Here is a 15,875-nt window from a genome sequence, read left to right as displayed (position 1 = left end):
CCTCATCTCCCAGTGGCTTCCTTACTGTCCCAAGGGGCAAAGCAAGTAAAGCCTCCCAAAGAGATTTGGTGCTCAGGAGTTTCCCATCCTAGAAGCTGTTCTCTGACGTGAAGGCATCCCAACTGCTAGGTGGCCTCTGCCTCATGAGGATGGTCAGATGAGCAGCAGGGTGCCAGTGTACTTGTCGCTCTCTTCTCTCCCTGCAAACCTTGTTTTCTTTTCTTATATCCTCTTCTTTTCTGAGACAGGATCTTACTATGCTGCATAGGCTGACTTTGAACCCCTAGACTGAGGTTATCTGCTGTGGTCTCTTGAGTAGCATGAGCTATTGCATCTGGCTGTGTCTTTTTAGTAATGTGCTATATGTGGAACTGCCCTGGCTGAGTTGGGGGCCTTATACCCATTTCCCTTATTTCAGTGTAAGGTGAGGATGGCAGCTGGTAGTGACCACTCCCGACTCCTAGATAGCTTCTTGCTACAAAAGTCTTGGGAAGGGCACAGAACTATGGAGTGAGAAGGTTCCACATGGTTTCTCATACTGCTTTGCAGCCATATGATTCAGCAAGCTACTCCATGTCTCTTAACTTGAGCCTCCAGTCTATAATAACAGAAATGACAATGCCAGTCTGGCCTGATTTGTTGAGAGTTGCATGGGCCCTGCTTGCTCTTTTGCCATCAATCCCTAGCCAGTTCTAGTAGCACTGAGTTATGGGAAGGAAGGAACAGTGGAAACAGGGAAACTGCTGTGGGTCTCATTCTGAGCCAATGAGGACAGCTCACCAAAACTGCCTGAGTTTCCCTTCCATGGTGGTTTGGTATTTCAGAAACCCTCTTGGGCCACCACGGGCCCAGGGCTCAGCTGGGTACTCCTCAAGTCTGGCAGGGCCTGCCCAGTCACCATGCAACTTGGGCTGCCAATGGCTTGAGTCTTCTCGAGGACACTAAGCACAGGCTATGGAAGCCTGGAGACACCCACTGGCACATGCTGTTGCAGTACACCCATTTTTCTTTGTATAATAAGGAGCAGTGCCACACATCACTTTTAGAATCTTTGCTTCAAGTTTTCATGTGTGTTTATGAGTGCATGTGTACACACATAGTTTAGGTCGTGCTATAGGCATTTTGTTATTCAGCTTCTTTTTGTGTGTAATTTTTATTTTAAGTGCATGAGCTTCATGTCTGAAAGTGTACTACATCAGTGCAGTGCCCGTAGATGGCAGAAGAGGGTATCTGGTCCCCTGGAACTGGAGTTATGGGTGGTTGTTAGCTGCCATGTGAAAGCTAGGAACCAAACCCCGGTCCTCTATAAGAGCAGCCAGCGCTCTTAACCACTGAACCATCTCTCCAGCCCTTTTGGCTTCTTTTTAAAAGTCCTGTCCACATGTCACCTGCTTTTATTAGATTTACGTCATTATTCATCCCATTTTCTCATGTAAACTATGTCTACCATTGTCATAATTATTCATAATGGCCACATGGTCTGATCCTTTTTGATAATGTACCATTATGTGCTAAACTTTATCTTAGATCACATTACAGGAAACAGCTTTGCATGTGTGTCTTTTTACTTCTGAGGAGTTATTATTTTAGAATTATTTTAGTCTACAACATCTGAAATGTTTTTTTATTATTTATCATTACTTCTTAACTGAAAGGTTCTTTCAGTATCCTCTGCTATGAAATTTGTTTTCTTGGGGAATTTTGTGGGGTCTTTTTGTTATTCTTAACAATATTTTATTATTTCTATTTTATGTGTGTGAATGTATTGCCTGCATGTATGTAAGTGCACTTGTGTCGAACAGTGCTGTGGAGGACAGAAGAGGGTGTTGAATTCCCCTGGAACTAGAGTTATGGATGGTTGTTACCTGTGTGGGTGCTGGGAACCAAACCCCAGGTCCTCTGCAAGAGCAGCAAGTGCTCTTAACCACTGAGCCATCTCTCCAGTCCCTGTTGTTATTTTTGACTGCCACCTAAATCATGTTGGACAGAGAGGTAACGAGACAAGATCTAGTGGTGATGACTTGGAAATGTGGTGTTTCTGTTTCCTTCTCAGCACAACCAGCTCTACAGCCAGCAGTTGCGACACAGAGTTCACTAAAGAAGATGAGCAAAGGCTGAAGGATTATATCCAGCAGCTCAAGAATGACAGAGCTGCAGTCAAGCTGACCATGCTGGAGCTGGAAAGCATCCACATTGATCCACTCAGTTATGACGTCAAGCCACGAGGGGACAGCCAGAGGCTGGACCTAGAGAATGCTGTACTGATGCAGGAACTGATGGCTATGAAGGTGGGCTGCCGGTTTAATTTGCTGGACCCACAATAAAGGTAGCTCCCACAGGGCTCTGAGAGTGGGCCAGCAGATGAGAGATCAACCTATAGTTTACCTCTGTCCAGAGGAGATTCAGCTCTAGCTATACAGAGGATGGTTTCAGTTTGTCTGGGGGTCACACAGGTGGGACTTTCTTGGAGGGGCAGTTGAACTGCAGAGGATGCTGTGGAGTATCCCAGCCTAATGCCTGCCTCTAAGAGAGGCCACATCAGATCTATACCATGATGACCCCTGATCTCAGCAATGCTAGAAAGTCCTCATCAGGTCACCCATGCTAGTGGGAGCTAGAGCAGCTTCCCTGCTACCCTGAGGGGCCTTGTAAGTCTGCGCAGATCTCATACAATGCTAGAAAGTCCTCATCAGGTCACCCATGCTAGTGGGAGCTAGAGCAGGGAGGGATATACCATGGTGAGGCCAGATGCAGCAGCAGGCAAAAGTCCCTGCTTCCCTGCTACCCTGAGGGGCCTTGTAAGTCTGCGCAGATCTCATGTCGTCTTTTTAGAGTTAGCAGAGAGGTTCAGGATGGTGCCCACTGAGCTCTTGGCTCCTTGACCATGGGCTGAATTACTTGACAACATTTCGAGAGCAGCAGAAGCAACTTCCTTGGGAAGCCAGTGTTCTTCATTGGAAAGTAGTTAAGCTGTCATCCTTTCGTCTCAATTTACCCTGCATCTCAGCAGACCCACAACAGGGAGGGACTTGCTTGGAGCAGTTCCGGTACGTCCTCAGTCAGCTCCGAACTGGGTTTCCCGGCCCTGTGGATCCCAAGGGTAACGGGAAATTGGGGGCGGGGACTCTTGTTTCCAGATCTGCTCTCTAAACTCTACTGCCCTATGAATAGAGGTCCAACTTTCTCAGTCTTAGATTCTGTGTCCCTGATCCCTGGAGTTGAGGCATGAGGGGTTGTTTGGGTACCAGGTTTCAATCTGATTAGGATTTGAAGGCTGAAGGAGTTAAGGGGACACTGAGATAGTTGGTCCTAATGTTACTCTCCCATTGGGTCTAGCATTATCTCAAGAAAGAAGTCCCAGCTGTAGTTAGAGATGGGACAGCAACACTCATGTCACCCACATGGTGACCCTGCCTAGAACACTCATCTCTCAGCTGCTGGCACTGAGTCTGGATAAAACTTGAGAAGACACAGGGCAGTGGGAACAGATGTGAGAATCCAAGTGTCCCTTGCTGATTCCACCACCTCCAACTTGCCATCTCTGTCCAGCCACTCAGCTCATTCTGTCTTCTCACACCACACTGGCTGAATTCTCCTGACTGCCCATGAGCTTAGCCTTGAGTCCATAATCGCAGTGACTTTTTTCTTCTTCGGGCCTTCTTTTGTGTACTCTTGCACCCTCTACCATGACTCATTAGCCCATTAACCAACTTTTCCATTATTTATTCCAAACATCATATTTCCTTTGGCCAAAGACTACCTATTTCCTTTATAGTTTGGCCAATATGTGGTGTGACAAATTCAGTGTTATTCTTGCCAGGGAAAGACTTTTTTTGTGGAATAAAGCTCTAATGTACCTTTTGCCACTTGGAAATAAAATTTACGCATCTTGGAAATTTTCTGAAAGTGAAGAAATTATGAGAAGCCGAGGAGAGCCCGTGACATGGATCTGAGCACCCAGGGTAGCGATTGCCCACATTCTTCCTTGGGTCTCATCCTGTGTGCGCCTGGAAGGCTGACCATCAGCCCCTTCTTTTTCCCCCTTGTGTTCATCAATGTGTGCTTACCTATACAAATCTGTTAGCCAGTGGACTGTATTGGAATTCACCATTCTGTTCCAGAGTATAAATGCTGGAAAAATCAGTTGTGTGCTTTTTGACTTGTGACATGGTATTTGTAAATACCACTCAGCTCTAGGTGATGTTCCTTTTAAAATCCACTCTTGGGGCTAGAGAGATGGCTCAGTGGTTAAGAGCACTGACTGCTCTTGCAGAGGACCCAGGTTCGATTCCCAGCACCCACATGGTGGCTATGAGCCGTCCTTAACCTCCTTAACTCCAGTTCCAGGGGAATCCGAAGCCCTCTTCCGACCTCCACAGCATTGCACGACACGGGTGCACTCACTTACATGCAGGCAATACACTCATACACATAAAATAAAAATAATAAATAAGATATTTTAAAATCCACTCTTCTTTTTGAATGTCCTGCCCTTTCATTAAAAGTCCTGTTCCTTTACCCCTTTAATTGTTTGAAATACTTGCTTTCTAGTTTTACATATTCAAGTTACTTATTCTGTTCCCATAAATGCTGAGTCACTTCCAGTACATAGGGATGTTTCCTTTACAACTCTGGGTGGATGCAACTCAGCCTCTCCAAGCCAGAAAACTGGTTTCCAGCAAAACTGGGATTCTAATAGCAGTTTGAAAAATTTTCCTTATATTGAAGCAAAATCTTCTTACCTGTGATTTCTATCCTTGAATCTCAACTCCAGTCCTCAGAATGACAAAGCACTTGCTTTTTGTCCAGCCATCAGCCTTTCTGATATGTGGAGACAATCGTTGCGTCTCCAGCTTCTGAATGATACTTGTTCTGTGGGCCCATGGGTTTAGGCAGGTGTCCCTCTGCACACACTTGGCATGGCATCCCTGGCGGCACGCAGTGGCTTCTCATTCGCTTCGTGTGCTTTGTTTTGTAGGAAGAGATGGCCGAGCTCAAGGCACAGCTGTATCTTCTGGAGAAGGAAAAGAAGGCCCTGGAGCTGAAGCTGAGCACGAGGGAGGCACAGGAGCAAGCCTACCTGGTGCACATCGAGCACCTCAAGTCTGAGGTGGAGGAGCAGAAGGAACAGCGGATGCGGTCTCTCAGCTCCACCAGCAGCAGTGGCAAAGAGAAGCCTGGCAAGGTGGGGCTGGGATGGCACAGGAAGCCCTCAGTACAGGCCATACTTCCTACCTGGTTACCTTGGGCTGTCACTCACCACTGTGTTGCTTCAGTTGCCTTGTTTGCCTAGGTACCGCAGGTCATAAAGAGGATACCACTTTATGTGAAAGGAAAGCAAATCCATCCGCATCCCTCCTCATATTCTACTTTAAACATTTTTTACACATCACAGCCTTACCAGAGTGGTCTGTGTCCGGGTCCAGTGGCCTCTTCTGCCTTCCAGTTATTTCCCATTATGGCTATCACTGGGTTGAGTTACTGGTACTTACATCCCAGTCATTATGTCTGTTACCTCCCTTAAGTTTCATGTCTCTGAGGAAGGAATGTTTATCTGCATTGACATGAGGACAGTAAGGTTCCACAAAAGTGAGGGGTCTTGCTACTAAAAATGAGAGCATCAGGCTTAAACCACACCTGGCCAACAGGTGCACTTGCAACATTGCTCCCCTACTCCTCCTGTGAGTGGGACTGTGAGCAGGAAGCTGCCTTAAGGGCAGGGAAGCGGGGAGGGAAGCCTTCCATTACAAAGTATATATCCTCAGAGACTGGCGTTCTGGTAGTAGATGTTTGCAAACTCACACTCCCATCAGCCTCCCCACACCCCTCAGGTGTTTTTACTGGAATCCAAGCTCATTCTATCATTCCGTATGCTGCACTGAAAGAAGGCGCGTGGGGGCTGGGCAGCGGCTCTGAACCCTAATGAATTCTAGCCCTCACCCTGCGGCACTATGTATTCATTGTATCATATTTTCTGTTCCTAGTATGCAAGCTTCTTCTGACCTCAGTGTATTTCAGATTCAGGACTTGCAAACATATGCTGACTTGCTGATCTTGTACATGGCTTCTCACAGCACAAATTTAGGGGCATCTCCAGGAAAGGTGTGTACCTAGGAAGGAAGGAACAGCACTGGTGCTGTGTGGTGTGAACTTTTGCTTCCTAAGTAGCTAAGAAATCTGAAGCCTGTTTCCCAAAACAGCTGCTGCGTCAGCTTTCCCCACCTGGCTCGCAGATGAGCCCAGGGAGCACACAGCACGCCACTCTGCCAAGCCAGGCATCCTGAGGCTCTGGAGTTTTGCATCCGTCTATTCACTTGAGGACTGTGATTAGGCATTCACAGCATGGTAGGACTGAGGTATGCTGTTGTCCTCCAGGAATTTATATCAAGGCAGATGGGCCAACATGTTCACAGTACAGTTAGAGGATGCTTAAGTGTAAAGATCAACTTTCAGTGCCATGAGAGGCCATAATCTAGACATAGACTCCAGATCAGGGGATTCATAATGAATTTTTCTGGAAGAAATGAACTTCTGAGCTAGAACCTAATAGGGAGAGGGGTTTTGAAGTGGATTGAAGAGAGGCCATCAAAGTGCACATTGCAGAGACCCAGAGAGCAAGGAGTCAATATGTTGACTGGAAGGGTGAGCCTGCAGTGTTCTCCTGAGGGCAGTGAGGAATCAAGGAGAGAGTTCAGCAGTGAGGTTAGGGCTGGGGTGTACAGCTTAGAATCTGGAAAATTGCTATGCCAAGTGCAGCAGTGCTTGGGCAAGGGCCTTGTGGGGGTGGCAGTGGACCATGTGGTGCTGTTTTATGTGTTCATACCTAGGGCTTAGGAAGATGGTGTTTTCTGTTCCATATACCTATAGAATCTTTGCAGGACCTTTTGAGCTTGTTGGTCAGTTTGAGACCACTCAAGACAGAGAACCAGTATCTTATGTGTGTATGTGTTCTGAGGGTGTGGTGGGATGGACTTACCAAGTTCTTGCCAAAAGCCTAGGAACTAAGCATTTTCTCCCAGTTCCTAGTATTTGACTGGGAAGCACTGTGTTCTATGCGGTGGCTTCAAAGCACAAAAATTTCCCTGACTGAAAAGGCCAGATGATTTTTTTTTCCTATCTCAGTAAGAAGCTAATTTTTAAGGGTACCAAGTGTTGTTCAGGTTATAAAATTCAATTAGAGTAAGCTGATTATCATGCCTTTCAAATATTGACTGTATTTACTGTTTCAGTAAAGTCTAATCTGGACTACTGATTGGTATTATTTGCTGGAGATGAAGCAAACAGTCTAGAGCAGGGGCCAAACTTTTCTGGAGAGGACAAGATAGGAAATGCTTTGAGGTTTGTCAGTCAGTCAGACTCTGCTACATTTCCCCTAAAGAAACCAGTGGGTGTTGCATATGAGAATAACTACAGAAACCTACTACGACTTGGATAGGAATAGGGGCCCTGTCTTCTAGTAGGGGCTTACTATTGCTTTCTAAATTTCATGTGCCTGTGACAAAATATTCTTCTGACCTTTTTCATTCTAAAACAGACAAACAGTTCTGGTCTAGTGTATACAAATATAGTCTAGAACATCAACTCCTGTTCCAGAGAGAGTTGGGTGATCCTGCCTAAGAAACTTCCCTCCAGCCAACACAGCTGATTCCTAATTCCTATCCACATCGCATTAGGTTTTCTGCAGTTCTTGTCTGTATGCAACAGACATTATCACATATGTTCAGCAGGAAGCACTGTGAGGCAAGGAGCCTGTCATTAAGGGATCTTAGGAAATGCTAACATCCACCACCCATGCTTGAAAAGTGAGGGTGCTACAGAATCTGGAGAGATTTCATAAGCTGTCACAGGCAGCCTTGGGTCTCTGAAGACACCTATTTGGAGGGGTGCAGCCCAGATGGAGGATACAATAGAGGGCATGCATTAGCCAAGCTGCTGCCCAGCCTCCGAAAAAGGTGGCTTTTTTTAAAAAAAGGAGAGTGGGCAGATTTTGCCTCCTACCATCTAGCATGTGACCATGCATCATGATACAACTTTGTCTGTTTACAGTCCGTCTCTTGCAACAGATCACAAGCTTTTTATTCTCCGACCTGGAACACAGAAGGGTTTCCATACATATGTGTGTTATGCTCATACATCATCAGGGTCTGCCTTCATCCCCACCCCAGTCACCTCATTTTGTAGTACAGCAGCTGCTCACTGCATCTGCCCATGCACAAAGTAGAGCTTATGCAAAAGTGTAGGCACTGCTTGCCTGTCTTAACTCTTAGGAGTCAAGAGTTCTGGGCTCTCATTTCTCATCTGTCAAACGAGGGTTAAACTTCCATGATAGTGATTCCCTATGTGATGCTACTGCATGGGGGTTGGGGGGAGGGTGGGCTTATTTTCCTCTTCCTCACTTGACTGGATGATTATATGGAATACAGCAACGCTCCTCCATCTAGAGAAGATTGGTTTTCTCCCAAAGAGTAAAATATGGCAGCAAGGACATTCATATGTATTTGTCCCCCGAAGAGACTCTCATGGAGTCAGACAGACAGGGTTTGAAGTCTGGATCTGCCCATTTCTAGCTAGCAACTATTTCTAGCTAGCAACTAGGCAAAGTAACCTCGGCACCTTGGTTTCCTCCTTCATGAATTGGGTGCCTCTGAGAGAGTCCTCCTGATGATGAGGGAGTAGCTATGTATAGCAGGCCTAGACCAATCCAGCCCAGTAAGAGCTCCCCGGGGGTTTACCTCATGCTGGGAAGCCTGTGAAGGAACTGGGAGATCTGGGAGCAGAGGAGACAGCTTTGTCTCCTGGCTTTCCTTCACCCGGTCTGAGGGTTCTACTGGCAATGGGGCTGCTGCCCAGTGTGCTCTGAGCAGAGGCATGCACTGAAGTGCTGCTGGGTTTCAGCTCTGACAAGACCATGTTTGCTCTCCTCAGGAGTGTGCTGATGCTGCCTCCCCAGCTGTGTCATTGGCTGAACTAAGGACGAGCAGTGACAGTGAGCTGGCTACAGAGTTTGCCAACGCCATCCGACGGTAAGCAACCTGCCTGCCCGCTGCACATTCAAGGGTGAAGGCTTTTTGTCACGCTCTCTTGACTGCTTACGCCATCTCTTCTGGATTGTATGGGCCTACCTGGACAGAAAGTGCTGGTATGTTTTACTTTTGCACAAACCTTGCAGGCCAGAAATGGAAAAGCCCTGCCATTTTGAAAAGGGAGTGTTAGGGGTTGATACATAGGCAATCATTCCATATGCAAGTAAAACAAAATGTCTCTTTCCTGTTTTGCTGTGTTGTCATATTGGCTACAACCTCCTAGATGATATAAATGGTGATGATGAAACAGGCCCCCTCCCCTTGAAGCCATCTTTGGTGAGATTGCTTTCTTAAGCATTCGTAGCCCTCGCCAGTGGGAGGCCTTGTGTCTTTATTCAGTTCTGGGAAATCTCCCTGTTATTTCAGTTCTACATTCTTCTTCCTCTTTTCTAAGGAGAAAGAGACACTGTCATTTACACTTGTCTCCCAGGGCCTAATGTCAAATTTTCTGTCATTGCTGGTGGTCTGGGAACCAAAACTTGCCTGTCCAATAAAGCAGTAATTTAAATTTTCTAGTAGCCACATGAAAAAATTCATTTGAAAGTCACATTTTATTTAACCCAAATGTACCCCAGATAACTTTTCAATCTGATATGTATTCTATACCTATAGTACATCCCATGAACAGACCAGCCAGCATTTCTTGGCTTAGTAGCTGCATGTGACTTGTTGCCTCCTGGCAGATAAGTGCAGTTCCAGAGAACTGAGTTTTTCTCAGTATGTTTATACACTTAATTGGCACATGATAGTTATATGTATTTCTAATGTAGCATTTCATGGAGGTTGAACTGTCAGCTCAGTTTTGCAGTCTTTGGTTACTTGTGCCTAGTGTGGTATTCGAGTTACATAATTTTTACTTTGGTGATGAAATCATCTTTTTAAATGAAGTGATATCCTCGTGTGTCTCTGTGAGAACATGTATTAGATGTTTTCAAATCTTATTTTGTCTGGTGTATAACTATTTCCTCACCTGCAGTATTGAGTCTGGGGTTTCTTCTTAGTCTTAGCTTCCTAGAACTACTTGGTGTTTCTGGTTTGAGTGTTTGTCCTTGAATTTCTGAGCCCCATAGTCTGACTGTGAGTACTGTGTCTCTATCTCAGCACACTTACCCATGCTCTGTGAAATGCTCTCCACCAAGTATGTCAGAAGTTCCTCCTCTGGGCCGTTTGTTCCTTCTGGCTGGTAATCGCTGAGAGTCTGCCTATCCACCTGAGCATCTGGCCCCTTCTACTGACTGGTGCTTCTGACTGGAGCACCTCTGAATCCCCTTCTTCCTTTGACGGTAGCTTTACTCTGTGTTTTTGGTATGTGGTTTCCTCTTTCAGGAAGAAAGAATCATCTGCCTTTCACTTTTTGTAGTGGCCCCTGATTTCTAGTACACAGGAACACTTTCTAAGAAACTCAGGGAGTTTTACAAAACACCTTGCCCATCACCTGTAGGGATTTGGGGTGGGAGGCTGGGCTACAGTACACTCCCTCAGTTAACCTGATCTCACTGTGTATTTTATAACACAGACTTGCAACGGATGGTGGACTGAAGTCTGCCTTATGGCACTTTTCTCCCTTCCAGGTTTGCTCACAGTCATTCTTTGTCTTTCAAGTTGGAATGGCTCTGTATTTTTGTTTGCCAGCACCGCTAGGGATGTGGCTACATTGCAACTGCTGTGCCTCACTAGGAGAATGGCCCAGCATGGGAGAAGGCCCTGAACAAATCGCAACTACTTACTTGTGCCAGAGGCTAGGATGAAAATCTATTCCCTGGGTTCAGTGGGGACCCATTTAGATAAAACATCTGAAAGCTGAGCCCCTACATTTTTGAAATTCCCCAAGCCCCAGAGGCTTTTGCTGGCACAAGTAGGATGCAGGTTGTGCTGACTAATCATAAAGAGACTTCATTTATCGCCAGTCACAATGGATTTCCAATAACCAGCTTTAAGTTGATTAGAATGGATTTCTAATCAAGACCCAGATATATGGAGCCAAGAAGGAACCTGCAGAGCCACAGGAAAACACAATTATACCACAAATAGAACTTAGAAATGAGAAGATTCATTTTATGAGAGTGCATAATACAGACACTTGAAAACTGAGGTTTGGGGATGTTTTTATCTTTAAAACTGAGATGGAAACAAACACCTTTTCTGAAGGTGTCCTGAGTGGCATACATCAGGCTGTATGCACCAGTGTTTTCAGTTTTCCTCCTCTGGAAAAGGACAGATCCAGATCTCATGCTGTGGGGACAGGCTGAGCAGAACAGCTGGGCATAGGGATTGAGGAAGAGCACTAATCCCTTCTCGAAGGGAGGGAGCCATTCCAAGGCAGGCACACTGTAACACCAGCTACTGAGTCTGGGGTACTGTGCTGTACTGTGTCCACCCAGCTTCCTTTCTCAATCAGGCTTTGTCTTGAGGTAGGCTCTTGTCAACGCTGAGCCTCTTGGCATGTATTCTCTCTTCTTCTGGGGACTAAAACCTCAGACTGTAGTGCAATCCCACATTTCCTATATGACTCCCGTCTAGTTTGGGTTTGTTTCCTCTGCTCTGTGAATATTTGTTGTAGTTTATTGGCTCTGGTGTGGCCATATAGCCAAACCCCTCTAGATGCAGGTTTCTAATCATGCACAGGATTTCTTTTCAGGTGACTTTGCTGTAGATGTGAGCTATGAACACGTCATTTCAAATCCCTCTCTTACTAGGGTCCCACAAGTCCTAATAAAATTTGGCTGAGAGATCATTCCATCAAAGAAGTGAACTAGAAAATGGAAGGTACAAAGAGGAATTTTTCAGGATGGCTAATCTCTGTATCTCTGTGGTGTTTATACTGGCTGCGCTCGGGACCTAAACACAGCTGAGTGGTGCAGACTGCTTCATCTCCATTGTGGTATTGAGGGGCAGCAGGAGCAGGTGCCACTTTCTATATGATTGGGAGCAAGACTGGCACAGCAAAGCTGAGTGATCTCCCAAGGTCACCCAGTCAGACTGGGAAATTGTTTGCATCAGCCTTTGTGAGAAACTGCACCACACATGGAGGGAGTCAGGTTTACTTACAGAAGGGTGTGAGCTGAGCCCACTCCTATAGGTTCCTTCTGAAGACTCAACCTCCATAGTGTGACCTGGTTTAGGAAGATGGGAACCTTCAAGCTCCTAGCATGATCACAGATGAGTCTGCCAATGCTGAGGGCAGGTTAAGTACTGTTGAGAGGTAGACTCTCTCAGGTGCACAGACCTGTGGAGCAGTGCCACATGCTGACAAGGTCATGGTGATTAAAGGAAGGGAAGCTGGGACTGGAGAGATGGCTCTGCAGTTAAGAGCACTGGCTGCTCTTGCAGAGGACCTGGGTTCAATTCCTAGCACCCACATGGTGGTAGGTGTCTATAACTGTACAGAACTCCAGTTTCAGGGGATTTGACACCCTCTTCTGTCCTCCATAGGCATTGCATGACACAGGTCGACACAGGTCATCTACCTACATGCAGGCATACACAAAATAAAAATAAATTAAAAAAAATTTTTAATTAAAAGAAAGGAAGCTGTACTTTATCAGCACTGAGAGGCAGGGAATAACTCAAATGCACTATCCTTTCCCTTGGCTATGAAGTAGGGAGGTGTTCAGCCATCAGAGATCAGGTCCTGTGCTCAACCCCTACATGCCTGCAGCAGCCAGTCGAGCTACCACAGGTCATGGTTACTCTTTGGGAACCAAGTTCTATCACCCATGTGGTAGGTGGTTCTGTAGATGCTCAGTGAAGGCAGTCCATAGTTGTAGGAGCCACTGGCTTCTGTGCCTAGGCGCAACCATCTGATTACGCAGAGCAGGGTGGTCAAGCTTCTTGTTCTCTGCTGACTAGCAAGCAGAGAGCCGCAGTAGATTGGAAAGAAGGCTGCATATTGGATCTCTGTGCGTTTTGTTTATCAGTGTCATCCCAAGGAATAGTTTTGAAGGCTTACCTGACCTTGAAGCAGACTGGAGATGGACATGTAGAAAGGCATGGGCACATGAGGCAAAGTCTCAGGCAGGATTTAAGCAGGTAAGGTAGAAATCTTCAACTTTTTCTGGTTCCACAATTGCCAGTGCAAAGGTTATTTATGATGGGGTAACTCCATCATGGCAGAGCTGGAAGCTTCTACCAGTAGGGGAGTCAGAAGAGCAGTATGATGGGATGTCCATAGTCTTCTTAGGTAACAACTTATCATTAACGTGGTTTGAAGCTAACACATTTAGTAGCTCACAGATCCTGTGGGTCAGAAGTCAACGAATCGAGGCTAGTTAGCCTCCTTGACTGGGATCTGGCTGCAGTGAAGGTGTCAAGATGTCCTGTCATCAGGGGTACCTTCTTGCCCAGAGAATAGGGAAGTGTCCACATCTGAGCTCCTTCCACCCTATTCAGCTGTGTGTGGCTGGAGAGCTACAGTCATTTCTGGATGGCTATTAGCCAGAGAACACTCGGCTCGTACAGCTCCTTCACATTCCTCCCTATGGCCCCTCCATCCACAAAGGCGTCAGTGAGACCCACCCTTACCTTACCTCCTGGTTTCCTCTTCCCAGGAAGTCCAGGCCCTTTTGAGGATTCACCTGAATAAGTCATGTCCATCCAAAACCATCTCCTAGAGGTTAGCTCTATGGCTCTCTCAAGCAGAGATAATGACTGCTACACTGATGACTTTGTCCCTTCCACACAGCCTCTAGGCTCATGTTATTTAACTTCTCCATCTAAGTATCACACTAGAGCACTGCACAGCCAAGGGAGAATTTTGTTTCCTCCTGTTCTAGGAGTGGCCAATTCTTCAGAATTCCTCTTACTAAAAATTGAGCCCTCAGTGGCTTTGGAGATGAGACAGTGAGTTAAAGCACTTACTATGCAAGAGTGAAAAACTGAGCTTGAAACTCCAGAACCCACATAAAAACTGGATGTGGAGCATGAGTGTCTGTAATCCTAGCAGTGCTGCAAGGAGATGGGAAGTGGGGACAGAAGCATCCCTGGGAACTTGTGGGCCAGTTGGCCAGGCTTGTACAAGTGGGAGGGGGGAGCTACAAAAAGATTCTACCTCAAACAAGGTAGAAGGTAGAAGGTGGGGACTGACACCTGAGGGGTGTACACACACACACACACACACACACACGCACGCACGCACGCACGCACGCACACACACACACACACACACACACACACACACACCCCTCCTCTGCTAATGAACTCTCATCCATTCCTTTCCATTTGCTCTGCCTCTTCACCATTTGGCCCTCAGCTCTTCAAAGCTCACATTGTCTGGATGAGTCTTTTGTCATCGTCTCATCATGTGATCTGCCACTCAGATACCTTCTCTACATAAACACTTTTTATGTGACCACCATGGCAGGGCAATGATGTCCAGTAGTCAAGTCATCTCTAGATCTCTAATGTAACTTCCTAGCCTTCAAGTGCTTCTTCTCCTCCCAGTTTATAATGCAGCCACTCCAGATAGCTCATCCTTCTGAGCACATTCCCTCCCATTTCCTCATCTTCATTCACAGTGTACATCCTCTTGAAACGTCCATCAGTTAGTCCCTTCCCCATTTATCTGCTGGCTTGGCTCTGAGCTTTCCAATGGTACTAAGAACTAATGATACTAGAAAGGCTCCTCAGTGTTAAATCTCTGTGTCTGAGTTACAAAATCATCAACACTGTTGTGGACTCTTAGCCGTGAAGAAGGAAAAGATATTACCTGTCGAAGCAGCTATGCATGAAGACTATTCTGAGCCACCCAAACAGAGAGGGGATGAGGAACCGGGTCTGTGTGGGTGTGATGCTTTCAAAGGAAGTCCCCGCCTAGCCAACAAGCAGCATAACCTTCTCCATTTTGTTAGTAGGACCATTATTTCAAAAGACGCTGTTTGATTAAACTTACACTTGCTGATTCTTCATATTCAGCTGTTTTATAGTAGCAATCAAGCACTAAAAGTTGGGCCCCAAATACCATAAATGCGACATACATAGATCTATAGGATGTTAATGAAATGCAAAGTGGGCCTGTGGATTCATTTTTGTGGAAATTAATTGCTGAGTTCCAGGGCCAGGGGTTCTAGAAGGGCACAGGTAAAGACTGAGGCTTTTCCAAAGGGTTGAAGTGAGTGTGCTTGGGTAATTGAGATTTCACTTTTTGACATTGCCCAGTATTCCTGAAGCTTGGAGAGAGGGCAGCCTCACCTGGTACCCTGAGTGGTGAGGAGCATTATAGCACACGGCAGCAGTAGACAAAGGCAGCATCATGCCCATGACAGTGCCAGGTGAATTTCTTGGACACAAAAACATGTTCCTAGGAAAGTCTGGGCAAAAGCACTGGGCTGCTGTCATCTTGCTGTTATTTCTGGCAAACATAGCCACACTCAGACATAACAGCTGCAGAATATCATTATCTGGGGACATTTAATCCTAGTTCCACAGGCCTGTGCTCATAACCAGAGTGCTAGTTGATTGCATGTTCTACCTATTCCCCTCATGAGTCACAAGACTCTTCAGCAAGATGCTTAAGTGCCCAGGCTCTGCTGATTGTGAATGGCAGCACTCGCTGCAGCGTCTAGCTATGGGTAAGTGTCTTTGCTGTGCCTCGAGTTACTCTTATGTCCAGGGAACGTGATAGTAATGCTGACCTCAGAGGTTTTGAGGGTTGACTTTATCCTGGTAAAGACCTTAGCAATAGCTGTTGCCTGCCTCCTGGATAGCCTAAAAACAAGCACTTAAGTAATTAAGATGATCACTATAAGGGAGATAGAGAGTAAAGGGATATCTTCACTGTGGAGACTTTTTTTTTTT

At 46.1% G+C, this 15,875-nt stretch overlaps 1 protein-coding gene across 3 annotated transcripts in view; it reads left to right on the top strand.

Annotated features, from left to right (window-relative positions):
- Mcc (MCC regulator of WNT signaling pathway) overlaps positions 1 to 15,875 on the top strand; it is a 489,620-nt gene that overhangs the window by 461,660 nt on the left and 12,085 nt on the right. For all 3 annotated transcript variants that reach the window (XM_029559747.1, XM_029559748.1, XM_008825253.3), the window contains 3 exons: positions 2,054 to 2,288; positions 4,979 to 5,185; positions 8,926 to 9,023. In XM_029559747.1, the coding sequence (XP_029415607.1) occupies positions 2,054 to 2,288; positions 4,979 to 5,185; positions 8,926 to 9,023 (540 nt within the window). The remainder of the gene's footprint in view (positions 1 to 2,053; positions 2,289 to 4,978; positions 5,186 to 8,925; positions 9,024 to 15,875) is intronic.

This window comes from Nannospalax galili, unplaced genomic scaffold (assembly GCF_000622305.1).
Source record: "Nannospalax galili isolate Female #2095 unplaced genomic scaffold, S.galili_v1.0 scaffold128, whole genome shotgun sequence".
Classification (NCBI taxonomy): Eukaryota; Metazoa; Chordata; class Mammalia; order Rodentia; family Spalacidae; genus Nannospalax; species Nannospalax galili.
This window is presented reverse-complemented; position numbering and strand designations above follow the sequence as displayed.